At 33.5% G+C, this 26,626-nt stretch overlaps 1 protein-coding gene across 2 annotated transcripts in view; it reads left to right on the plus strand.

Annotated features, from left to right (window-relative positions):
* LOC142341717 (uncharacterized) overlaps positions 1 to 26,626 on the plus strand; it is a 188,137-nt gene that overhangs the window by 42,444 nt on the left and 119,067 nt on the right. For both annotated transcript variants that reach the window (XM_075392882.1, XM_075392881.1), the window contains exons 14-15: positions 13,816 to 13,992; positions 14,307 to 14,435. In XM_075392882.1, the coding sequence (XP_075248997.1) occupies positions 13,816 to 13,992; positions 14,307 to 14,435 (306 nt within the window). The remainder of the gene's footprint in view (positions 1 to 13,815; positions 13,993 to 14,306; positions 14,436 to 26,626) is intronic.

Here is a 26,626-nt window from a genome sequence, read left to right on the forward strand (position 1 = left end):
TGCTTTAGGTTTTGTTCTTCTTTTGTATTTGTGCTTTTACAATTTGAAACCATTATTGATTTTTCGTATTTTTTTGCTTTAATTTTTATTTTAGTTAAATTTTCTTCATTTCAATTAAGATAATTTTTCTTTTCTTTGATACTACAAATAAAAATTAGTTATTCGGCATGGTGCTTTTTGGCGAAGACATCTTAGAGTGGTTTCTGGAATTTTTCCAGAAATCTACCGATTTTTGTACTGTTTTTCATGTTTTTAGTTTCTTTGGTAATTTTTGTTTTTGCAAATGATTTTCATGGTTTTATTCGTGGACTTCTCAATTCGTTAATCTCAATTTATTTTTGTTTTAGTAGAAGAAAACGGGCTAAGGTTGATTTATTTTTTGCTTAGCTTCTCTGTTTTTGACGTTTTTTTGCCTAATTTTTCTGATTTCAGAATATTTTGTCAGATTGAATTCTTTACTTGGGGTGATTGCTAGAGTTATTATTTCTAATTGAAAACAATCAAAGGCTTGATAGCACATTTTTTTCATAAAATAAAATAATCAATTCTGGGATTTTTTTGTAGTTGTTGAATTCCTGCTCATGTTTAAATGTTTTATATGTTCGTTTGAGTATCGCGTGGTTGCCTTGTTGCCTAATGAATAAGCAAGGATTGTTTGCTAAGGTGTGTTGAGAACAGTTATTTAGACTTTGCAGTTATCGGAGAGTTTTAAAAATAATTAAAAGTTTTTATTTAGTTTTCGTTCAGACTGTTGTTTAAAATTGAATGCTGTGATGAACTTGATAGTTCTATCAGTTAGCAGTTGGTTAAGGATAAGTTATATTTTACTTCGAGTCGATTCAGGAGGCTTCCGGATGTTTTTTTTGTTCACACTTTTTTCACCTTTTCTTGTCAATGGGAAGTGAAATTGGAGTGGTGGTTTTAGTCACGCTGGAGTAACAAGCCGAACGAAATTTGAGAAGTTATAGGGCGCGATTTTTTTCAAAGTGCCTTTTGAGGGAAGTGAGAGATTGGCGTCTAAATGGCTCTTCAGTTTTTGAGAGCGAATTTTTTTTCACGTGAGGCAATTTGACTTATGTTTTTGCTCTTTTTATTTTCCTTTTTGTTTAACCAATGCTTTTTAAGGCCAATACCTGTGTTTTAGAAAGGCATTATTGCACTGTTTGACCCCTCAGATTGCAAATAATGGTTTTCAAAGAACTTTTCTTCTTGGATTTTTTATCGCTCTTTTGTTTTGTTATTTCGTCTCTTCAATGATAGGTCTCAATGGCTCTTTTGAGGCGTTTTCAAATGAATTTACTGGTTTGATGAATTCAAATGAATTTACTGGTTCATAGTAATGGTTTTAATGACATTGACACTTATTCTTGGAAAAATTATTAGCGGTTTTTTGGACTCTTCCATCTTTTTTAGTTCTTTTTTTTGTTCTGTCACTTAGTCCGATTATGGTTAGCTCTAGTTGGCTCTCGTATGGATCATATATTAATGATTTTAAAGGTTTTTTCACATCAATCATTTTTCACTACTTCGGCACTACTTGCTTTCAAACAAATATTAGCTTTTTGGCCTGTCCTTTGAAATTTTTTGTTCTGTCACTTAATCTCATTAATTATTGTTTCTTGTGTAGTTTTCATTAGTCATGTTCGATTGCATATAGTGTTATATATTCAAAGCTGCTGGTTTAATGACTTTGATAACATTTTTTTCCGAAAATTAACCGATTTTATTATTATGACAGTTTTTTTATCGTTCTTTGTTGTTGGTGTTTATTCTCACTAATGATAGCTCTTTTTTGCTCTCCATTTAAGAATAATTGGATATATATATATAATGGTTGACTCTTGTTAATAATTTATTTGTCTTCAACACCATTTGTTCTCAACTTTTTTTGACCTTTTGATTGTTGCAAGTTTCTGCTGCTGATTTTGTTGCATGTTTCCCCAAATGTTTTCATTGAAGTTGACATTCTGTTTCCATCTATTGTGCAATAGAACTTTAAGAATTCAAGTTGTAGTTAAATGATTCATTGATATTGATATCACTTTTTTAATGACTTTTGTAAACAGCATTTGCCAAATGTCGTTTGTGTTACCCTTTTATTTGTCCGCGGTGGTTTTCTACAAAGTCGGTGTTTGCTGTCTAAACTTTCATTGTGTAAAAGTTTTCTCAAGACATTTTGGAAAAATAACTTTAATAACCTAATTTTTCTGGAAGAAATGAATTGAATTTGTTTTTTCTGTTTTTTTAAATATACTTTTTTCGATTTTTGTGCTGTTTTGTTTACTTTTGAGCACGTCATGGTATTTGTTTTGTTTGTTATAGGCGTCTGATTTTTTGTCTGCAGTTGATTCAGGAGTGGATTTTTGGAAGATTTGTGTTACAACCATATGAGGTCACAATCACCTCAAATCTGCTTTTTATTCATTCGTTCATGCAATTTCAACCGTCGTCCTTTTTCACTCTTAATGAAAAGAGAGCGTTTTTGTTCATTTGTGTGATTACGTTGCTGGTCAGCATCTCATTAAAAAATTCATTTTTGGTCGACTTCTTTTACTATCTTTTTGTGATTGCAGATCTATGAAGCAACTGCGACTATTTTCTCGCAATCTGCCAGCTGTGTTTGCATATAAACGAACTCCGATCACCGTTTCTGGATTTGAACAGTTTTCTTTTGAGCCATGCGCTCAATATTAGTTTGAAGTTTGTATACTTGAGAAGTAGAGCAAAATAACTTAAATGAATGGTGTTCTTTAATATCTTTTCATTCTTGAGTAGCATGAATTTGTTTTGCCGATTGTCTTGTTTCATCTAATTATCTGCAAAGCTGTAAGCTATATTGCGGTGATCTTGGCTTTTTTAAGTCGTTGTCTGGCGCTTTTTTGTTCTACGTTTGTTCACACAACAAAGCTGAAAAATTCAAATTTTCTGAACGACTTCTGCCTCTCACTAACGGCGTCCGCGCGCCTGACGTCTTTGCTTACTCTCTCGAGCAAAGGTTTTTAGACCATTCGCGTGATTAGGTTTTGGTCATACGTGACTTACCTCACTCAATAAAATTACTTTTGTACTTTTAAACTTTAGGTTATTAGGAAATAGTTTAAGGTCAAAGGAACTCATGTATGTAATAAAGGTACCTAATGCGGAATGAATTTTACTAGGAAGCTTTATTAGTTTATCGCTGAAATTCTTTACATAGCATTTTGAGGGGCACCATTAACTTTTTCAACTCATATCTATGTGTTTTTCTATATTATACTGCACGCAAGTCTTTTGCACAGCTTTTCCGCCAACCTGCTGGCTGTTTTTTTAAAGCAGTTATCAGTTGATTAAAGAAAAAGTTTTATCATTAATTGAAATTTGAGCTTCTCAAATCCAGACAAGTAGTTGCTTGTTCAAAATCGAATTGCTCTACCAAATGGGTCACTATTATCGTATTAGAGCAAGCATGCCTATAACCTATTATAAAGTTAGTTGTTTAAAACATTTTAGATTGTGTTCAAATATATTAATCCGCTGATGATAGCCGCAATGATAATTTTTTAGATTTCAAATATAGACAGTTTTTTATTTGATCAAACGCAAATCAGTGATTTACCTTGTCTTAAAATGAGATTTTTTCGAAAGAACGAGTCTTGCTTTTTGTCGCCGAAATCCTACTCCTAATAATTGAAATGAAGAGAAGTAAGAAGGAGAACACATAGTTTCCATCTAATTTAAATCTTAATTAAAATTAGATGGAAATTAATCTCTAATTTACAAAGCAGAAAAAAGTTAGTCAAATTTAGAATCTTTCTTTGGTGAAGATGTTATTGATACTACACTTGGGTTTTTAAAAAGAAATGAAATATGTAATGCCATTTATGACCTTATTCGGGATTTCGGTAATAATTTTAATGGATTCAAAATTTGTTAGACATTATTGTAGCTCATTTGAATACGCAATTTTGAAAATAATTGGATTGAGTTTTTATGTTGAAGCAGTTTGTTTTTTATCATTTTTAGTGTAGGTTACTGTAACATTGGATATCCTGGTAGTTTTTTTCGAGATTATTTTCCAGAAATGGAAAACGTATTTCTGGGCTAAAAAATTCTGATGGGCAAAATTTTGAATTTTTGTTTAAGATCTATAAAATCTTTTTTCTATGAAAACATGCTTTCATGGTCCAGCTTAATTGTTTTTAGAGTAAGATTATCTGATTGTTGTTGATTCCATTCAAGAAAACCTTAGTAAAAGGAAACTGCCTTCAGAGCTAGAACTGTACAGCTGTCTTATACTACCTCTCGTAGCGTATAGAGGCTTTTAATACCACTTGCCAGTTTCGGTAGAATATTTTTTAATCTTTGTATTTTCATTATTAATCAATATATGTACCGCCAAGCATTTGATTGATCCGCTTGGCTAATGCAATAATTTCCTGTTTTTAGCTTGATATAGCAATTCATTTTTTCCTCTATCAAATCATTTCGATATAAAAAAGCAGATTGTTCTAATTGACAATCCTTTGGTTTAGGTGTCAGATAAATCTTTTCAATTTGATCTTGGTCAGCGCTGTGGGCTTAAAAATAGACTATAATGCTTTTATGCTGAGCGCAGGTTTAAGAATATCCAGTTGAAATACTCCTGGTTGATTGTGTTGAAATGCAATTTCTCAGTTACCCTACTGTTTTTTGAACAAATAAATTTCACGAGGGCTGAATTTTACGAGTCAAACTAAATATAAATTTGCAAGTACTTTTCGTTAATATTTGAAATTAGTTTTGTTAGTTGTGTTACAACAATTGTCTTCATTATGGCAAGTAGATAATATTAGATTCGCAATAGTAGATTGTTTTGATATAATTTTACTTATTTTTTTCTGTGCTGCCGAAATGTAATTTTTTTAAATTGAACATATTTTGTTTATTAACTTGTGGTTTTATGTCCGTATGCCCGTTTGTATGTTTGTCTTTAACTATATGTGCCTTTCCTTTCTAGACAAGTTTGTGACGTAAATAACTTGATCCGTCGCTCACCTTGGAATCAAAACAAGACAGATCACAGACATCTAAAAAGAACTTACTGAGATCTTTATTTGAATAGTTTGTTATGTATTAGCTTTTCTCTCATGATTCAAATAGTTGCTCGTGTTTAAATGATCTTTAATTGATACTGTTGAATCATTCAGATAAGTAATCAAAAGACAATACAGATATAAATCTATAAATAGTAGCTTTACGTCACTAAAGTTCACGTCAAAACGTTGATTGTGACGCCATTCTATTTTTAGCTCACTTTACTCGCTTTTGAATTTGAATGAATGAATGAATTAAATTGAATGAAGTAAATGCATGAACGAACATTTGTTTTTTGTCTAAAAATCTATATCATGCTGACTTGTAATTTTGTTCAAAAGCGTGTGTGAAAGTCATTGACCATAAAATCTATGGACTTAATGTTGAAGCGAGCTCAAAATGTTTTTGAATACGTTTTCATGTTTTGCGTACAATGAACCGTTTTAAAATCTATCAATCCTAACGTATAGCAGGAAATTAACTGATATATAAAAAAATGTATATCCACATTTCTATTCCTGAAATCAATGGGACGCGTTAAATTTGCCTGGAATATTTTGTCACTGATTTCATGATGAACGCTTTTTGATGCTGATGTTTGAATCTTTTGTTCAATTTTTTCCCAAAAATATCATAGTTCATTCAAAAGTCAACAGTCGTAAACATTTGTTGAGCAGATTTTTAACCAAACATGAGTCGTTAGTGAATTAAAATTCGTTTCTCCTTAAATGGAAACGAAATTTTTTTGTTCCACAGGCAATGTGGGTAAGAGTTCTCTAATTGCAGTTAAGTAAATTCCTCCTGATAATTGTTCTGACCCCTCTTGTGGGGGAAGGAACTATATACTCAAACGGGTTTTTTTTGTTCAGTCAATTTTGGCCGATCGATATATTCATCGTAGTTTTGAGACTGGCATCATTAGAAAGCTTGTCCAGCGTAGAATATGGAATTAAAAAGATTTTTTTAATTTTCGTTTTTTACAGGGAGTTATCGAGGTTTAAATTTTGAGAAAATAGTGTGAATTCCGGCGAGATTTTTTTCACTTTTTCCGGAATTTTTGAATAAAACTTCGCCAATTTTGCTAAAATTTTTTTAATTTTCTTTGAAAGTGTTGTTGATTTTTATTTGTAAAAACAAGAAAATCACAAGAATATTGTAGGCTTTTTTTGTCAAAAATTCTGGCTAAATATTTCAAAATTCAGACTTTTTCTTCAAAAACAGCACGAAATAAGTTTCTATAGTCCATTTTGATTAAATTTACAGGAAGTACAGACCTGAACAACACTTTATCAATTTTTGGTAGACTGAAAAGGGAGCTTTTTTACTTCAAATTACGTTGAGAGTGCTCCGTAATTAAAACTTCGCCGTTTTTTGCTAAATTTATTCGTTGATTATCAAACACGCAGCATCTATTTTTGATTTTTAACTAACAAAAAATCAATATCTTTAACATTCGAATAATTAAGTGTTCTTAAAGAACAAACAACATTAGCAGGGCATGTTTTTGACCAATCTTGGACTGGTATAATCCAAAATTATTTGGATTGTAAACAGTCGGTCTTTTTTATAAAAAAATTCGATCTCTTCTACATTAATTAAATAACAGAACATTTCAACAAAAGCTCACCAATGATGGTCCCAATTGGGTTCCTAATTAACTCCACATTACTGTATCTAGTTGATTACTTGAAAGCTTATGGTCGTTTTGAATTTTAAAAGTATATGATTTTCAAGTAAATAATGACGTATTGAACTTTTGCCTCTATTTTTCTCTTTCTTTGGTGAACTTGTAGCTTATTGTCCGCAATGAAAAAATGCTTCGTCTTTCTATTGAAATTAAATTCAATCTTTATTGCGGTTTTACGCCATAAATTTTGGCTACTGGCTTTGATACAACTAGATTTCAAATTTTCTTAATTTTTAGGTATTTGCCCATTTTTCATGTTCTCTAGTTTTGTCACATTATCACGTTATGAACAGTTCATATATCACATCACTGGCTTTAAAACATAAGGCACAATAGATATTATTAACATGCTTGAAGATATAGATTATGATTTCATCGGCTTCGACACTACTTTCTCGAAAAATTTATTTGATTTTTTTAAATTGTCTTTAACTGCCGTTTTTATTTTGTCTTTATGTCGTATGAAATTTTACTGTACAATGACCCCTTTTCATTGCCTTTTCATGGAAGAATAGATGAGACGATATTCTGATTTTAGTAGATAGCTGATAGCTTTCCTGAATCTGAAAACAATTGTTTTCCAAACTAAAAAAAAAACATTTTTTAACTTCGTAATTTTGTTCTTTTTTGTCTGGTTATTATCTAGTCTCGTTAATTACTGGCCAATTATGACATTATTGTTGTCAAAGGATTGTTTCAGAAGGGGATTAGTGTCACACAATCTATTGTTTTTAAAGAATTCGTTGACTTTACTGGCTTCGACACGAAAAAAAAAGTATATTAATTTTTGAATTTTGTCATGTTTGACGTTCTTTTTGTAGACATAAGACTTATTATGGATAATTGCAATTCTCATGGGCTGCTTTTGGAAGAATATACGAACTTAATTACTTTTTCATTCTGTAATTAATGGCTTTCATGTCTTTGGAAATATTTTTTTTCGAAAAAAAATTGAAGTGTTACTCATTTTTGCATTTTGTTTTCCATTTCTGTCTGCTTGCTACCTAGCTTCATTAATGAGAGGTCGCATAATACATTATCGGTGGTTGCAGAAAGTGAAATTGAACACATTTGATGGCCATAGTATTGCTTTACGGTTTCGAAAGCGTTTTCTGCAAAGTTTTATTTGATTTTTTTTTTGTCGGTATATTCTTTTTGTAACCGCGTAAAAAATTGAATACCGGCAGCTCTTAATTCCTTCTTTGGGCGCATTGGTAATCGAACACCTATGGGGTATTGTATTTGATTTCTAATGGTTTTCATTATTTCGAAATAAATTGTTTTAAAAAAAATATGCGAAATTTTCAACTTTACTGTTTTTGTTCTTTATTTTCTTATTGTTACCAAGCCTTTTTATTGACTACTCCCTTATCTTTTCTGATGAATTACAAGTTATTTTGTTTAATATCAGTTTTATCTGACGGTATTTTGACTTTGTTATTAAGTTTTGCTTTTAAAACGGACATCGTTTTGAATTTTAAAAGTATATGATTTTCAAGTAAATAATGACGTATTGAACTTTTGCCTCTATTTTTCTCCTTCTTTGGTGAACTTGTAGCTTATTGTCCGCAATGAAAGAATGCTTCTTCTTTCTATTGAAATTAGATTCAATCTTTATTGCGGTTTTGCGCCATAAGTTATGGCTACTGGCTTTGATACAACTAGATTTCAAATTTTCTTACTTTTTAGGTATTTGCCCATTTTTCATGTTCTCTAGTTTTGTCACATTATCACGTTATGAACAGTTCATATATCACATCACTGGCTTTAAAACATAAGGCACAATAGATATTATTAACATGCTTGAAGATATAGATTATGATTTCATCGGCTTCGACACTACTTTCTCGAAAAATTTATTTGATTTTTTTAAATTGTCTTTAACTGCCGTTTTTATTTTGTCTTTATGTCGTATGAAATTTTACTGTACAATGACCCCTTTTCATTGCCTTTTCATGGAAGAATAGATGAGACGATATTCTGATTTTAGTAGATAGCTGATAGCTTTCCTGAATCTGAAAACAATTGTTTTCCAAACTAAAAAAATCATTTTTTAACTTCGTAATTTTGTTCTTTTTTTGTCTGGTTATTATCTAGTCTCGTTAATTACTGGCCAATTATGACATTATTTTTGTCAAAGGATTGTTTCAGAAGGGGTTTAGTGTCACAATCTATTGTTTTTAAAGAATTCGTTGACTTTACTGGCCTCGACACGAAAAAAAAAATATATTAATTTTTGAATTTTGTCATGTTTGACGTTCTTTTTGTAGACATAAGACTTATTATGGATAATTGCAATTCTCATGGGCTGCTTTTGGAAGAATATACGAACTTAATTATTTTTTCATTCTGTAATTAATTGCTTTCATGTCTTTGGAAATATTTTTTTTCGAAAAAAAATTGAAGTGTTACTCATTTTTGCATTTTGTTTTCCATTTCTGTCTACTTGTTACCTAGTTTCATTAATGAGAGGTCACATAATACATTATCGGTGGCCGCAGAAAGTGAAATTGAACACATTTGATGGCCATAGTATTGTTTTACGGTTTCGAAAGCGTTTTCTGCAAAGTTTTATTTGATTTTTTTTTGTTTTTTGTCGGTATATTCTTTTTGTAACCGCGTAAAAAAATTGAATAGTGGCAGCTCTTAATTCCTTCTTTGGACACATTGGTAATCGAACACCTATGGGGTATTTTATTTGATTTCTAACGGTTTTCATTATTTCGAAATTAATTGTTTTAAAAAAAAATATGCGAATTTTTCAACTTTACTGTTTTTGTTCTTTATTTTCTAATTGTTACCAAGCCTTTTTATTGACTACTCCCTTATCTTTTCTGATGAATTACAAGTTATTTTGTTTAATATCAGTTTTATCTGACGGTATTTTTACTTTGTTATTAAGTTTTGCTTTTAAAACGGACATGAAGTTTTTGATGAAATTAATTTTTGTTGTTGCTGTTGTTTGATTTTGCTATTCGTCTTGACTCGTTTTCTTAATATTTGCACATCTCATCAATCTAATGCGCCATTTATACTCCACCACAGTTATTTGCTTTGGAGACTTTCTTTTCGTTCATACACCAATTTTTTTTTAAAATACTTGAATTTTTGGGTTTTTCTATGTTCCTCATTTGGTAGACAATCAAACCAAAATTGTGGATGAGCGGGGTCGGAACCTTATGTGCGATCGCACATTACCGAGTCGCCTTGTTTGTCCTCTATATTTACATGCATGGATTGGTAAAATATTCACCACAGCACTATACTGTAAACTTTGTGCTGTTTCAATTGGCATGCATATTCCATCTTTTTTCTTATTGAGGTCAAGAAAACATAGTTCAAGTAAAGTCAGCGGGTATTTACTGTATCAGTAATACATATTTAAATGTTTATATACTGCAAACACAATCAATTCTTGAAGATGCAGTTTAGCTTTTTGCTTCGAGGAAAAGGAGTCTGAAAATGTGTTCTGCAGCCAGAGGATAACTGCAGGCTTTTCCCCGCTTTTATCTCGAATCGTTAATATTTTATTTGATTCATACCAATGTTTGTTATGAAATATAGGACATGTGTACATTGTTAGGATATGCGCTCTATAATTCTCCAAGCTGCGATGAAATGGATACGTTTAAAGGGATGGAACTAAATGGGAACGCTCCCTGGAGTGTTTTTTTTAAATTTATCTAACAATTTGTCATAGTTTTTTTTAATGGTTCTCGCATTTAGAATAGTGTATCAACTGATAGACAATTCTGTTGATTTACAGAATTCAACTGTTTTTGTTCTGGTTCTATTTCTGATTGTCCTGCTACGGCCTTGCAGCTGATTTTGACTCAATTGCCATTTGTCTTTTTATACTCTTTCAGTACGAGTTTGATACGTAGCTTTAGTTTTGAATGTTTGATTTTGATACTCAACTGTACTTTTTTAAGTTTTGTCGATGAGTTCGACCAAATTTGTATCTATATTTCCGATTGCGGAAAAAAACCCACGGAAAAGAAACCCACTTTACTATTAAAAAGCTACGCATTTAACGCGTTTGCCCATGCCTCAGCGGCCCGTGGGACTTGATATGAAACTGTGACAACCGAACAATTTATCACACCAACGAAATTAGTCAGACCAACGTTTAATCCAATAAAGTTGCCCTCGAAACCACTGACAAAGATTTTTGTTGACACCAGTTTAAGGGCCTTAAAAAGTACAACCGAGAGCTCATCATTTGTCATTAAACATGTCATTAATTCACAACTTCGTGCCATTTTTTTGCAAGTTGGTTGTTGTTGGCATATCTAGATAGAATTTGCGGGACAAAATATCCAATGCCAAAATACCCAATGAGTCATAAGACCCAAATTAAACCCAATATTTTACACCTGCTTTTCGAATTATCAGGAGGACTATTTATCATTATAAAGCTTCAGGTAGACAATTTATAATGTAAACATACATAAACTTGGACATAAAAATTTTTCGAAAAGTTAAAATTAATTTTATCAAAAAAGTGCTAAAGCTGGAGTCATTAAAATATTGATAAAAATTCCATGAATCTAGAAACTATGCGACAGCTTTTCAAGAAGCCTTGGAGGAGGTGCCTAGGACACTGATAACGGAAAAAAATGATAAAAGAGTAAAAAAGACTAAAAAACTTGAAAAATTGCAAATAATTTTAAAAATTGCTGATCTTAAAATCTTGAAAACCCTCAGTTACATCCAGAAGCTATGCAGTAACCTCAGCTCAAACTCTAGAGGAGGTTATGTGGCCATTGAGGTTGGAGAAACCAAGAAATTGACAAAAAAATTTCAAAAAACTAAAAAATTAGAAAATGCAAAAAAAAACTGCTAAACTTTGTGATAAAAGTTGCTACTAATCCATGGCCAACAAACATTTTTCAAAAACTCATTATCAAACCCTAACGGAGATTTTTTTGTTGGGCTGAAAAACCTGAAAAAATGACAATAATGACAAATAAACTGATAATAGCGATAATAAACTGACAATAAATGTTAAAAAAAACTTAAAAATCGCAAATTTTATTTAAAAAAAAGCTGAAATTCGTGGTGTTGAAATCTGGAAAAACAATTCATTACATTTAAAAATTATGCAGTAACTACCTTTGACCCCTAGAGGAGGTTTCTCGAGTCTTGAGGCTGGAGAAAACTAAAAACCAACAAAAACTTGAAAAAAATGCAAATTTTCTCAAAATAAATTGATAAAATTTGTCAAATTAAAAAATTGAAAGCTATTTCATGGCAAAACAATTGTTTCAGTAACTTATTATCAAACCCTTAAGGACGTTTTCTGGCCCCTGCAACGGGAAAGAAGTATATAATTAGAAATAAATGTCAAAAATTTTGAAAAAAATGCACGTTTTGTCATGAAAAGGCTAAAATTCGGGTTGTTAAAATGTTGAAACCATTCCACTACCACTCGAAACTATGCAGTAACGTAATATAAAACCCTAGAGGAGGTTTCTTGACACCTAGGGTTGAAAAAACACAAAAAATGACCAAAATTTTTAAAAAACTTGAAAAAATTTGTGAAAGTTAGTATAAAATGGCGTGTTTTTAGCGGTTGATTGTTCGTCAGTAGCCATGGGAGGCGGGTGGGTGGTTGGGGGGGGGGGGTACTTCGGGGGTCTGATGGGGAGGGGGTGGGCAACAGTGGGCGGGGGGGGCAACAGCGCGGTGAGGGGGGGTGAGGGCAATAGGGGGGGGGGGTCAACAGTGGGGGTGTCGTCAACCTCTAAGAACCGCCCTTCACAACCTAAGTATAAGTCTCCAAAACAGTTTGAGCTGAAAGGCTCTAAGAGCAGTTAATGCCCGCTGGGCGCTACCTGTTTATCCCGTTTTTGAGGACGAAAAATCAAAAGCGTCAGACGAAAAATCGGTCAAGCGAAAAATCGCATAAAAAAAAGACCGACAGGACTAATATAATTGCTACAAACTTCGTTTGAGAGCAATTAATAAGTATATCTACCGCGTTGTTGGCCATGCCTCCGCCTCCCGTAGGACTAGATATCGAACTATCACAATCGAACATGAGATCAAATTATCCGCTTAGATATGATAAAGCATACTTGTAATACCAATTGCTAATTTTTAAAACCTTAAAAATATGGGTTTGAAGGGAAATTTAAATTTAAAAAATAAAAATTTGATTCCCTCAGGCTTAGAATGTTTTCGTTTTCATTCTGACGGAAGCGCACCTTCAATTTTTTCTGATATCTATGGCCCGTTGTTGCATATTTATTGAAAGGTAAAACATTGCTGCCTGTTGCAAATTTGTATTATTGCAAATATCACTGCAGTGAATTACCTCTATTCATTCTGTAGTTTTTAATTATTATAGCAATAACCAAAAAATGTTAAGATGCAAAATTTGAGATGTATGAAGTATTTGATTCCTCTTTTGATTGGATGAATACATATCTGGATAGTTTATTTGTTGAGTGGAAAACCTAATAATAGTGGACATATATATCTCTTTATTTATTCATGCTCCATATATTTTTGCGCAACATTTTATGACGGAAGATCTCTTATATGAATCAGTTAATCATCAAAAAAGTTGGTTTTGAAAAAAGTTCCTTACAAGTAATTGAAGTCTTGACCACAACGTTGCCTGTTTAGCGAAAGCTCATTAAAAATCTATTGTACTTCGTTGGCATGTTATTGCTCGTGTCTCCGTTTTCAAATCGGTTTGTTATCTTTAATTAGTTCATGTTAATATCTTATTATGTGTTAAAAAATAGGAATCAACTACTTGTTTGCTTCGAATTGATTTTTACAGCCTTTTCAATCCTTTTCATTGAAGTTCTGATTACGAGAGCAGGTAGTAGCCTCTATTGTAAGTCAGTTTGTCGATTTTATGTTGAATATCGCTTTTTGTCTTTTCCAGTAAGTCAATAGGGCCTGAGTTTGCATGATGAAAGTTTGTTTTTTATATCTTAGTTTAAGAATTGACTATACCTATAAAAATTGCATCAGGTCGACAAATTTTGCCTATACACTCTGTAATGTGTCTATGGAAAACATGGACATATCACATTTTTGTTTTTTGCGTTTGCTCACAGGAATTCCAGGAATGCGGGGCATACCTGGAGCATCTGGTCTTCCGGGAAAACTTGGACTAAAAGGCTCTAGAGGTGACAGAGGAGATTCTGTTGTTGGTTCAAGAGGTCTGCCAGGGAATCCAGGAGTGCCTGGATATCCAGGTCCAATGGGACAGAAAGGAGATAGGGGGATCCCAGGTATGTGGCCTATAGAGTAGCGGTCCATAATTGCTCCATCGTTGTTTTTGTGTAACTATTTCACTAAGGTTATTTTGGATTTAACTGAGGTTACTTTGACAGTTTCTGACATAATTTTTTTATCATATAATGAATGAACGTCGAGTTTTTGTAGCAGAGCTGAACAGTATTGTCAGTGAACATATATTGTTACTGATCAGTACTAGAAATTCGTTATGATTTGTATGACTCGTAGACCCCAGGGTAACAATGTTAGAGAATACAATACAATTGTGACGGTTAGTTTTTGCTATGAAAATACTATTTGTTTTTAGGCGCTCCTGGTCTTCCGGGGAATCAAGCATCTTCCAGAGGAGCTCCCGGAATGCCTGGACTACCTGGATCCCCTGGTGACTTGGGACTGCCCGGAATACAGGGACCAAGAGGGTACCCCGGTTTAATGGGTAAGTCCCCTGTCAGTTTAACGTATTCTGTCCCTTTTACGTTTAATTGCCAGTTACGGCTTGTGAGTGTTTCAAGACAGATCTCATGAGCATTGAAAACTTGGTATCGTCAGAACCTCGTATTGCGTACTTTTTGTTTTTAATAGCCGCACAGCGATATCTGGGGCTATTATTGGCCGTCTCTTGGTTTTTTTTTACAATTCAAAGAATTTGAATTGTATTGGGGCGCTGTCTTTTTTTAAGAACTTTTCACACATTTTCATGATTTTTGAATTTAAATGAAGTAGTGATTTTGGTCACGCCGAAACAGGAAGTGGAGCGAAAAATTGAGCGGTTTTGCGGCGTGAATTTTTTCTGCTCTAATTTTAAAGTAGAGTGAGAAAACGGTGTTTGAACAAAAATTCTCTTTCTCGCTAGTGGTTTTTTGTTCACATGCGGCAATTTTATTTTAATTTTTACTGTTTTTTCGATTTTTTGGATCGGATTTTGGTCTAATTGGTTTTCCCAATCCATTCGTAGTTCAATCTAGGCCTTTTTTGTTCGAACCAAATTTCCATTTTTTGTTAGTGGTTTTTTGTTCACATGCGGAATTTTGACTTGGTTTTCTGTTTTTGTTTATTTTTGTATTCTGATTTTTTAGAAATGATTTTCCCAATTCATTTCGTTCCAGGTCTAATTTTTTGTTTAGTCAATGAAAATTCTTTGAATTGTATTTCGGGACTTGTCCTGCTATGCTTTTTTATTTCGTCTTCGCGATTTTTGTTACGACCATATGACGTCACAACCACTTCAAGTCTGCTTTTTGTTCATTCGTTCATGCAATTTGAACTGAAGTGCGTTTGTGAAGTAATTTTTCGCTCTTAGTCGGGCGAGCTTTTTTGTTCATTTGCGCGATTAAATTTTTGGTCACACTTGACTTACTTCCCTCACAAAAATGACTTCCTCACTTTGAAATTGACTTTTATTAACTTTAATTCAAAAAGATAAGGTCAAATGAGTGTGGGTCACTCGAAATGAAGATTTTTAGAGAGCAGCTAATAGAGGCAGCAAAAACTTATACAGATTTTTAATCAAAATATAACATATCAGCCTTCAATGAAAAGACGAATTTTTTTGGTCTGTCTTTTTTACAATTTTTTTGAGACTGCAGATCTACGAAGCTATTGCGGCTATTTTCTGGCAATCTGCCAGCTTTGTTCTATTTGCTTTGACGTCAGACGAAAATGTTTTTGTTTTATATTTTACACTCCCTAGAGCTCAAGAAAGCGCTATTATACACGTGTTGGTACCGCTCTTCAATTGATTTTATGTGTATATTACGTCATCTGTTACGTTCATTAGTGGTGTGTTTTTAAATGAATTACGTGATTAGGTTTATAAATGAATTACCTCACTATCTAGACAACGTTTTAAAGTCACCGCAGGTTACTCTTAATCCTGTGAAGCTCAATGATGGTAACTGCTTGATTGAGGAAATAATTTTTCAGTATGTATTGAAAGTTGAGTTGTGAGCAAGAAAAATAGCTATTAAAAATATGATTTTTTGGATCTTTTCCGTTTGTGCCCCCCCCCCAACTTTGTGGGTGGATATTATTTGCGCTCCCTGGCGCACACCTTTTTTTACACGATGATTTACTATGTAATTGCACGTGCTTTTTAACGGGGGGTGCATAACGCACTGGGGGACACAAGCGGGAAAGATCCGACTTTTTAATAGTTTCCCGGGAAGCCAATATTTATCAGTTTTCTGAAAGATGTGTGCTGCCGCATTAGAACTTTTTAAACAGTATTATATTGGTATGTGGAGATACTTGATTCCGTCGTAGAACTTTTGAGACCAATATTTTATTGGTTGTGTGACAGATCTAAAGATGTGTGGTACCTAATTAGAAGTTTTGAAACCAATATTTTTATTGGGATCTATTCTGTTTCGCCCCAGTGTTTTTTATGACCGCCAGTTACAAATGAATTGTTGTTATATAGCACATTACTATGTAAGAAAATAGCACGTGCGCCGGGGGGGTCATTTAATACAATTTGAAACGTTGTATTATAATGTGACGTTTGTTTCATTTATACTTCTTAACACTACATTGCCTTTAAACTATGTTCTGTATTTTATAGTTCATACTCAAAGGAATTAACAATGTTTTTCTTTTTTTTCTTTTCATAAAAAAATTATGCTCACTAAGCTTGGGGGAGGCAAACAGAATAGATCCTTTTATTGGTTGTGTGACAGATCTGAAGATGTGGGGAACCTTCTTAGTAGTTTTAAAACTAATATTTTTTGATGGTGTGACAGATCTGAAGATGTGTGGTACTGAATTAGAAGTTGAAACCAATATTTTTATTGATTGCTTGACAGATCTGAAGATGAGAGGTTTTGAAACCAATATATTACTGATTGTGATGTGTGATGCCGTATCAGGTTTTTTGAAACTCAAATGATATAGACATATGGCACGATATAAATTTAATTTGATACTGTTGACGACATGAATTCGACCAAACAAATTTTAGAAGCAGAAAAGTAGATACTTCGTGTTCTTTTAGACATTTCCCACAGCTATTTTTTAGCGTTTTTGATGTCATCGCTTTAAAAAACCATTACTTGTTTATTAATTGAAAGCATACTGTGCATGTGACCAGTGATAGCATTACGTTTGACGAAGACAACTTTAACGTCAATTGTAACCATTAAAATTAATTTTCAAATTTCCTCTTTTGATTTTCACCGACTTCTTTATATTGCGTTGAGTGAACAATGCAATAATTTCATAACGAAAGCTTGATTTCTGTTTGAAAGCAATCAAAAATTTGTTACAGGTTTCTAACTTGAATTTTGCCCGCGCCTCATTCACTTGTCACCTATCATCCTTTTCCGAGCCTTGCGTATCCAGAAGTTTAAACAGACAAGTTAAAACAGTTGAGGCTTTGCATTTCAATTCGTCATTTCATTCGGACCAATATTTTATATCTAATTAACTTTCTTTGCAGTCATTATCATTTGTCACGAGGTTATCTTTGCGGTGGTGCTTATTTTCCAGATGATTATTTGCCCATATTTTCTCTGGAAACTTTTTCTTATATCTGAAACAAGGATTAACGGATTTTTGAGAAGTTAAAAGAGTTCTTAAGACTTCACGACAGACTGCAAACCAACTGTGACCATTTCAATGTTTTGTCGAGTTTTATGTTATTAAATAGTTTTTCAATGTTATTAAATGGTTTATTTTCAAATACCGTTATGTTGAGTGGGAATGACAGTGGTTATTCCCAAAGCCCTGATGATTCTTTCTTCTGCTGCTGCTTCTGCTTGTCAGTGGTGGAAATAGGGGCATTTAATTGCATCAAGTCTTCAACTACAGCTCATGCAACGTGCGTGTACCCAGGCCTCAATCTCTCGATGGTTCTGCGAGGGCAGTTACTGTGGAAGTGCACTGATTGTTCTCAAATAATGGAAACTGCATCAAAAAGCGACAATGATCGTCTCAGTAATATTGAATCTGTTGTGGGTAATATTCAAACGGAATTGTTAGAAATCAAACAGCTAATCAATCAGACAAATAAAGAGATCAACAAGGGTGAGCCCACTTTTCCTTCAAAACCTCTTTTTTCGGATCTCTTTAAACTAAAGCCCCTTCGAAATAGACGAACTCATAGTGTAACAAGCATGGGCTCAAATGGATCATTTCGAAAAAAAGCAAAGCTGATCAACAACCTGATTTAAACAATGAACCCGATTTTCTAGATCCGGATTATGGCAAAATCTATGCTCAGAATAAACGTTAACAGACAAAAGCTACTGGCCCAAAACCTGCTCCAGTTATTGCAGTTGGATCTAATTCACTTATGAAATCTTTTACAGCAGCCCCCATACTAACAGTAAAGAAAATATCTTCCAGGAGACATGTATATGTTGGAATGGCCCATCATGATACTACTGATGACGATTTTTTGCAGCATTGCTAAGCAATTGGAACAACCTTTTTGCATTTAAGAACTGCATCAAAGCTTGAATCTAAGTAGAAATCTTTTCATGCAATCTTCAAAGAGCAAGATATTGAGACTGTTAACAATGAGCAAAATTGGCCAAAAGATATAATAATCGGACGTTTTCGACTTAGCGAATCTACATGGGATTGGTTACACACGCTGCCAAAATCGAGCTGACTAAGTTACAGATTTTCCTACAAATCTTGGTATGGTAAATTGTAGATCATACGATCAAAAGCGAACGACCTTAATGCGGTTAATAACGCTCATGAATTGGATATCTTAATATTCTTCCTGAGACATGGTTGCACAAAGATAAAGGTGACGAATTTTTACTGAAACATTCTGTTACTGTCCTTAGCTGGTTCCGATTTATTAATTCACCTCGTACTTACTCGAGTGGGGATGTTCTAGCAATTTTGTACAAAAATTGGATTAACATCGCTGTTATACAAGAATAAAGCTCACCAGCCGGTGAAATAGTCTGCGTTGAATTATTGAATGGATTACACAAGAGCTTACTGATTGTTATTTACCGCGCTCCTTCCTCTCCTTTTATAAAATCCTGCATTTTAATAAAACAACGACCAGCAAAGTACAAATTTTTGCTGACCTCCTTTCAGCTGGTTGCATTCCATTAATTGATTTTCCTACTCATAAAGGGGGCAACACACTCAATCAGATGTTTGCCCTAACTCCTCTGATGTTATAGATCTCACAGGTTTTGATATCACGTTCTCAGATCACCGTCTAATAAAGCTCTCTTTGAAAACTGCTTACTGCAGTACTTATCAAAATTTCTGAAATTTATTATCGTAATTGGAATAATGTCAATTTCATCAATCTCGAACATGATCTTTCCACCTCTTTAGATCTTTTTCTTTTACATCCTGGAAAAATTAATGACCTTTGCTCTATCGTAATGGACTCATTTGAATCTATATGAGATCACTATGCTCCTCTTCAACTTAGAACAGCCAAAGTTAGAAAATGGCCCTTTTTTGACGATGAACTTAAAAACTTGAATTGTAAGAAAATTAAATATGAAAGACAGAAACGTAAGGATAGCTCCCCCATATTTTTGACAGAGTACAAAAAGTTCATGATCTCCTCTCTTACAATAAAGTCATACAGGAAAAGAAAACAATCTTTTACTGCAATAAAGTCAAGTATTTGAATAAAACGACAACGAAAGAACGATTTCGTCTAGTCAACAACCTTATTTCTGGAACTAATCGATTTCTTCCTTCTTTTGCCTGAGATGATTTGTTAGCAGAATCATTTAACAATTACTTTTTTGACAAAGTTGCAAAATTTTGTTTATTTTAAATGTGGATCTGAATCTCCCTGTCAAACAGTGTCAGTTTCAGTTAACGAATTTTACTTCAATTGATCTAAAATATTTTGCGAGAAGTTGTACTGAGTCTATCAAATGCATCATCTTTCAATGATCTTCTCCCCACCAGTTCACTTGAACAATTATGAAACCTAAGGTTACCTCATGAGTTGTCTCTTAATAATAAGTCTCTTACCACTAGGGTTTTTCCTAGTCGGCTTAAACATGCAGTTGTCAAACCAAAACTCAAGAAAAAGTTTTTGGACGTGGAAATACTTAGTAATTATAGACCTCTCAGCAATTAACTTTTCTTTGAGAAAGTTTTTGAAAAAGTGGTACATACACAAATCACGTCTTACTTGGAGAAAAACGAATTACTGAGTATAATGCAGTCAGCCTACCGTTCGAAACACTCTACAGAAGCGCTCTTTTAAAAACTAGTATGGACATATATGATGCATTAGACCGTAAATCTGCCGTCCTAGTAGCTTCCCTTGATTTACAAGCCGCTTTCGATACTATTAACCACCAGCTGTTTTTAAAAGTTTATCACAATTGCTTTGGAATTACTGGAACAGTATTAACGTGGTTGGAAATTTACTGTGTCAGAGATCACTAAGTGTGCTTATTGACTCTTCTCTTTCTAAACCCAAGTGTCTGAGCGTTGGTGTTCCTCAAGGTTCAACATTGGGCCCTGTTCTCTTTAACATGTTTCTAAGACCTTTTTGTGACCTGCTTGTTGAAAATGAATCAATGTACCAAGTGTATGCAGATGACACACTTATATTTTTCGAATGTAATATTGACAATCAATCACTCATGAAAAAGTGGAAATGATACTTGATGTTCTCTGCAATTGGTTTGCCTCAGCAGGGCTGAATTACATCCAGACAAAACTGTAGTCTTTATTAAAACAGTCAATTCAAAAGTTTCCTGGAAACGTGTCAAGTTGCTAAACGAAACAGTTGATATAAAAGCGGAGCTGAAGTCAATTGGGGTATTTCTTGACAATAGCTTATACTACCGGAAACATATAGCAGCAGTTACTTTTTCCTGCTATTTTCAACTGCGAAAACTGTTAAGCACACGAAGATTTTTGAATTTCGAAAGTCGACATATGCTTATAAGAACCTGTGTACTAAGTAGACTGGAGTACTCCTATTCTTTACTTGCTGGAGTGTGTGCAAAAGACCTACAGAAAGTACAAAATTATAGTTGCCGTTTTATTTATGGTCTTCACCGTTCTAGTAGTACCTTTTTTCACAGGCACGATCTTCACTGGCTAACAATACAGCAGAAAGTGAAATTCAAATTGTTGTGTTTCCTTTACAAAGCCCTCTTCAACGCAGAACTTCTACCTCCTTACCTAAGCGTTTTCCAATTTGCAACGGGAAAGAGATCTTCCGACTCAAGAAAACTTGTATGCCCTAAAAAACGGAATGCTATTGGTTGTACTGCCTTTGACCACATTGGAGCAACTGAGATCAGCAGACAGTCTTATGGTTTTCAAGAAAAAATTGAAAGCGCATCTGTTTCAACAGCACTATTACCATTGAGCACGAGGCACTTCTAAATTCTAGCAGAAGTGCCTAAACTGCTCCGATGATGATGATGATGATGATGATGATGATGAGTTCTAATTTTTGAACATGATTGTTTTTCGCAATCCGGTGCCCTCACAAATAGGCTCGCATAAAGGGAAATAATATACAGTTGTGTGGCTACCATTACTCGCGGTTTGTTTTTTATAAAAAAGATGTTGATTAATTCTATGAGTGATACAGTTAAAGTTCCATTTTTGAGTATTGTGATTGATGGTATGTTAATTGCTCTTAAACAAAAATTGTAGCAATTATATTAGTCCTGTTTGGTTTTTTAATGCGATTTTTTTGCTTGACCGAATTTTCGTCTGACCGATTTGACTTTTCGTCCTAAAAACTGGGATAAACAGGTAGCGCCGAGCATGCATTAAGTTCTCTAAGAGCCTTTCAGCTCAAGATCCAAGTAAGCGATTGACAGACTGTTTTGGAGACTTATACTTATCTTGTGAAGGGCGGTTCTTATAAGTTGACCCCCACGCCCCCCCCCACATCAGCCCCCCGACTTTTCAACCCCCAATCCCTACCCCTGCGCATCCTTCAGGCCGTAAGGGCCCTGTGCAGCCAATGACCCCTTCCAACCGTTGCCCCCCACTGTTGCCCCCACCACCCACTGTTACTCCCCCCACCCCCTCAGCCCTCCGGTGCACCCCCGCTGCGCTCACCTCACGACCCATCAATTAAACTAAAGCTAGCCTCACTAAGCCTTGGCTAGCTACTGACGGAGCCAACCGGTCAGTTGAAAGAAAAAGATTTTTCTATCTTCGCTATCAGATTTTTTCTTGATTTATTTTATGTTTCAATTTATTAGTGGAGAGTTAAAAAAACTTGTCATGCCATTTTGATAGTTTTTGTTAAGTTTTTGTGTCAATGAGTTTTTTCCCGTAAAGTCAAAATTGTTTTCCGTTGAATCTTGTAATGAAAAAGTAGGAGTGTTTTGGTGTCATAATTCTTTGCTAGAGACTTCTTATCTGATTTTGATTGAAAGAGGTGAACTCAGCATCCTTTGTCCAATAAACTTAATTTAGGTTTTTCATGTCAGTGTTCTAAGCTGCTGATAAACGTAAACATAAAACGCAACTATAGACAACTATAAAACATAGAGCCTATAGCATACTAGGAACGTGAGATTTATCATTTTAATATTCAGCGGATCAGCACAAGTTGATTGATTGCAAGATTCAAAAATTTTTTGAATCTGCGGTTTCTTGGAAAAGTAATTTAAATCTCTAAAGTGGAACAAGACGTTTGAAAAAGTTCTAAATTGCCAAAAATATTTTTCTATAAAACGTGCTCTTTATGTCATCAAAACCAAGCGCTATTTTCGCCAAAAAACTTCTAGCAATGCCCACATTAACTGTTTTTTGACGATGATGCTACTAAGTAAAAAAAAATTTTAATATTCAAACTTGCACACAAATGTTTCTTCTGAAAAATATTAATTTCATCCTTAACTTCGAGTGCAATAACCCACTGGTTGAAACCCACTAGTTGCTCAAAATTTATTATAGAGACGTTTTAATTTTTTATAGATCATTTGGTGAAGCTTAAAATAGCAGTCAGACAAAATAGCAGCACTACTTATTTCATAATACTTTTCGCGAGCAAACTTCCTCAAACTAATGTCTCACCCTGCAATACTGTGAAACAGACATGAACTGTTGGTGTCTTTGCGCAATTACAGTGTTAACAGATACAACCAGAAAAAAAAGCAAAAATCAATTGAAAAACCTTGTGGTCTGGAACATCTGCACCAAACCTCTTCATGAAGTTTTATTGCCTTACTTCGTAGTTATATGCAGGTTGCACAAACTTTTTGGAGTCGAACATCATCTCAGAGAAAAATGCAGTAACTTGTACTATTTTTTTCAGCATTTAGTAATCCTAGTGGTGCTCATTTGAAAGAAAATGCTCGGCCTCAATTAGGTCTTAGGGTACCGGAAATTCAAAATTCTGTTTATAAACAGGCTTTCTAAGGATACTTCTTGTATAACTGTACATCAGATGTCGACTACGACCAAAATTAACTCGACAGGCCTGCGTTTAATTCCTCACCCTTGAGAAATGCTTTCAGATTTTGAGCAAAATCCGTATGATGATTGGTAAAGTGAGTGATTAATTGTTCCGACCCCACTTGTTGGGGGAGGAACTATATACTCAAATGGTTTTTTTTGTTCAGACAATTTTGGCCGATCGATATATTCATCGTAGAGAAATGTGAGTTGTATCAGTAAAAAGCTCGTCCAGTGTAGAATTCGAAATTAAACAATTTTTTTGAATATCGTATTTTTCGAGAAGTTATCGAGGTTTAAAGTTTTGTGCGAACATGTGATATTTTCTTCACTTTTAGCATGATTTTGTTCAATTTAGCCTAATTTTTGTTCAAATTAAGGCTCTTCTATAAAAATATTATTTCAAACTCACATTTCAAGCCGCAAAAGGAAACAATTTTTTGTTACCAGTAGACAGATAATAAGGCTAGTTCTGATCGCGTGAGAAAGTTTACTATAAAAAACACGAACTCAATTTGAACGCATTTTTTTAGAAAACGTTTCCTATTTATTATTGTTTTTTAGTCACTTAGAGACTAGTAATTTTCATATCGAGGATCCGTTAATGACAATTCTCATTTAAAGTCAAATGATACTCAATCAACAAAATTCGTTTTCAAGGCATCGCTCATGTTTTTTTTTGTCTTCGACTTTGAGTTTTCGAGTTTTTTAAGGAAATTTTGATTTCCTTTTTGAGATTTTACTAAATTTTGAGAGTCCTATTTCATAGACTTACACACTAAAAGTCCAATCAGTTTTCTGATAGGCATAAGATAAACCTATATTGCGCTTTGAGTGGACAGCTAAGGGCTGTCAAGACTCTAAAAAATAATTTTCCAAAATTTTTTTTGAAAATTAGCCGATATTAAACTAATTTTCATGAATAGTACGTCAGTCTCAGTAATGACAGGAACCCCTTCCATTCATTTTTACTGCAACCAAGATTAATCTGGTAAGCGGTTTTATCTGCTAACTATTGGTTTTATGACTTCAATGACAAGAATTTTCGTTTTTTCAAAAAATTTTGGATTTTTTTGTAATTTTGTTTCCTTTTGAAATCTTATCTCATTCTCTTTGTATTGGCATTTCCCAATGGCTTAGCAAATACTTCCCATAGATCATAGATGAAGTTTTCAGAGATTATGCTTTAATTGGCTTCGACACTCTCTTCTCAAAATTCTGCTGCATTTTTTTTATTTGTGTTTGTCAATATTTTCATAATCATAGGACTTATTGTGATTTCTTAATGAAAAAATATTGATGACAAACATGCATGTCTTCCCATCGAGACACAGGGTAGTGTTTTTTTGCTTCCGCTGAAAGCTCTTGATTTTAATGGCTATTAAGGCTTAAAAAAATTTTTAGAAGTTTTTTTTCGGACATTAGCCAATCTTATATTTATTTTCGTGAACTGTAAGTCAGTCTCAGTAACAACAGGACCTCAACCTCTTCTACTGCAATTAGAATGAAACTAGCTAATTTTTATCTTCTAAATATTGGTTTTATGACTTCAATGCCACGAGATTTCATAATTTTTTTTAATTTTTGGATATTTTGTTGTAATTTTCGTTCCTTTTGAAATCTTATCACAATTTCGTGATAATGATTAGTTTCCATTGGCTTAGAGAAAACGTCCAATGGATTCTAGATAAAATTTTTTGGAGAAAACTTATGGTTTAAAGGGCTGCGACACTTTCTTCTCACACTTTTCTTCTGAATTTTTCGTTTTTGCGTGTTTTCGTTGTTCTTTTCATAATCAAAAGACTTTTTGTGATGTTTTTCTGATGACTTATGTAAGACAAACATGGCATAGCTACGCGTATTTTTTGTCTGCCGTTGAATGCTATTGAATTTAACGTTGTTGATTTAACGGGTTTTCTCAAAGATTTCCTGGTTTTATTATATATGTTCAGAATTGTTGATTTTTTGAAGTCATATTGTTAAAAATAAAAGAACCCCATTTCTGCTCAAAATTTATTTTATATTAGAAAAACTTTTACCAAAAGTTCCTTTATTAGCTTTGACACTTTTCTTGTTCAAACTTTTTTTAATTTTCTGTTTTTGCCTTTTTTTAATTCTTCATGTTATCGTACAATGCTGACTGGTCTCATACGCTTCTAATTGAGGATTGAATGAATGATGTTGCTCAATGCACTCAATTTATAGCGAATAGTATTAAAGTTACGATATTGTTTGTTCTCAAAGATTTTTTTATACTTTTCAGTTTTTGTTCTTTTCGTCAGCTTGTAGTTTATTCTCATCATTGAGAGGTTCCATCCGATTTCTTTTAATTCAAAAACTATTTTTCCATTGATGTCATGTCCTAACTCATGTTTTGTGTGCTGGTCAATATGCGTTTTCATAAAATTTTATGAGTGGTCAATATTTGTGTTTCTTTTTCCCTTCTTTTAGCACATTTGCTGAAAAATTTTTGTTTTTGCTTGTTTTGGTGCTTGTTTTTTTTTCTAGTAGTCTTTCTATTGGCAGATATTTTGAGCGCTGTAATGAGGCATAGTATCATGCAATTCAATTAGTAGTTCAGTTTTGTAACGATTTTTTAAAACTCAAACATCCATTTTTAATCATCTCATCATTAGGTTGACAATTAAGTCAAAAATGTAGATGAGCTCGGGTCGGAACATCATGTGCAAACGCACATTAACGAGCATCCTTGTTCCTCTGTCGAATAAAAAAGGAGTTTCGTGATGGAATTATGTTTTAGCTTTAGACTGTACCCATAGCGCTTCACAACTAAAGCAATATTTCTCCAATTTTTGGTTTGAAAAGCACTTATTTTTGTCTTTTCTAATTTAAATTAATCTACATCTTTTTGATATCTTCGGAAGAAAGTCTTTAACCAGGACACAAAAATAAGTTTTTTTTCTTTTGATTCTAATGATCGTTAACGTGTTTTTTTCCGGCGCAGTTATTATTGTCTTGCAGGGGAGCAATGAATTTTTGTTATCTTTGCTTCTTGATGCAGTGAGTCGCTTGATGCAGTCGATATCAGTTAATTGCCAAGGCAGATGTATTAGCATTACTAGCGGTTCATACCTTTGTTATACACTCGATATGTTCTGGCCTGATAAAGGTGCCGATAGCACTAGCTGTTTAATCTGTAATTTAATGTGTTTCTCAACCACAGATGACAAACTCATTCTTTGATTTTCAACAAATTTGTCTGTTATTCTCAATTACTTTTTAAAAATC

This window comes from Convolutriloba macropyga, chromosome 6 (genome assembly GCF_964194025.1).
Source record: "Convolutriloba macropyga chromosome 6, txConMacr16.3, whole genome shotgun sequence".
In the NCBI taxonomy this organism is placed as follows: Eukaryota; Metazoa; Xenacoelomorpha; order Acoela; family Convolutidae; genus Convolutriloba; species Convolutriloba macropyga.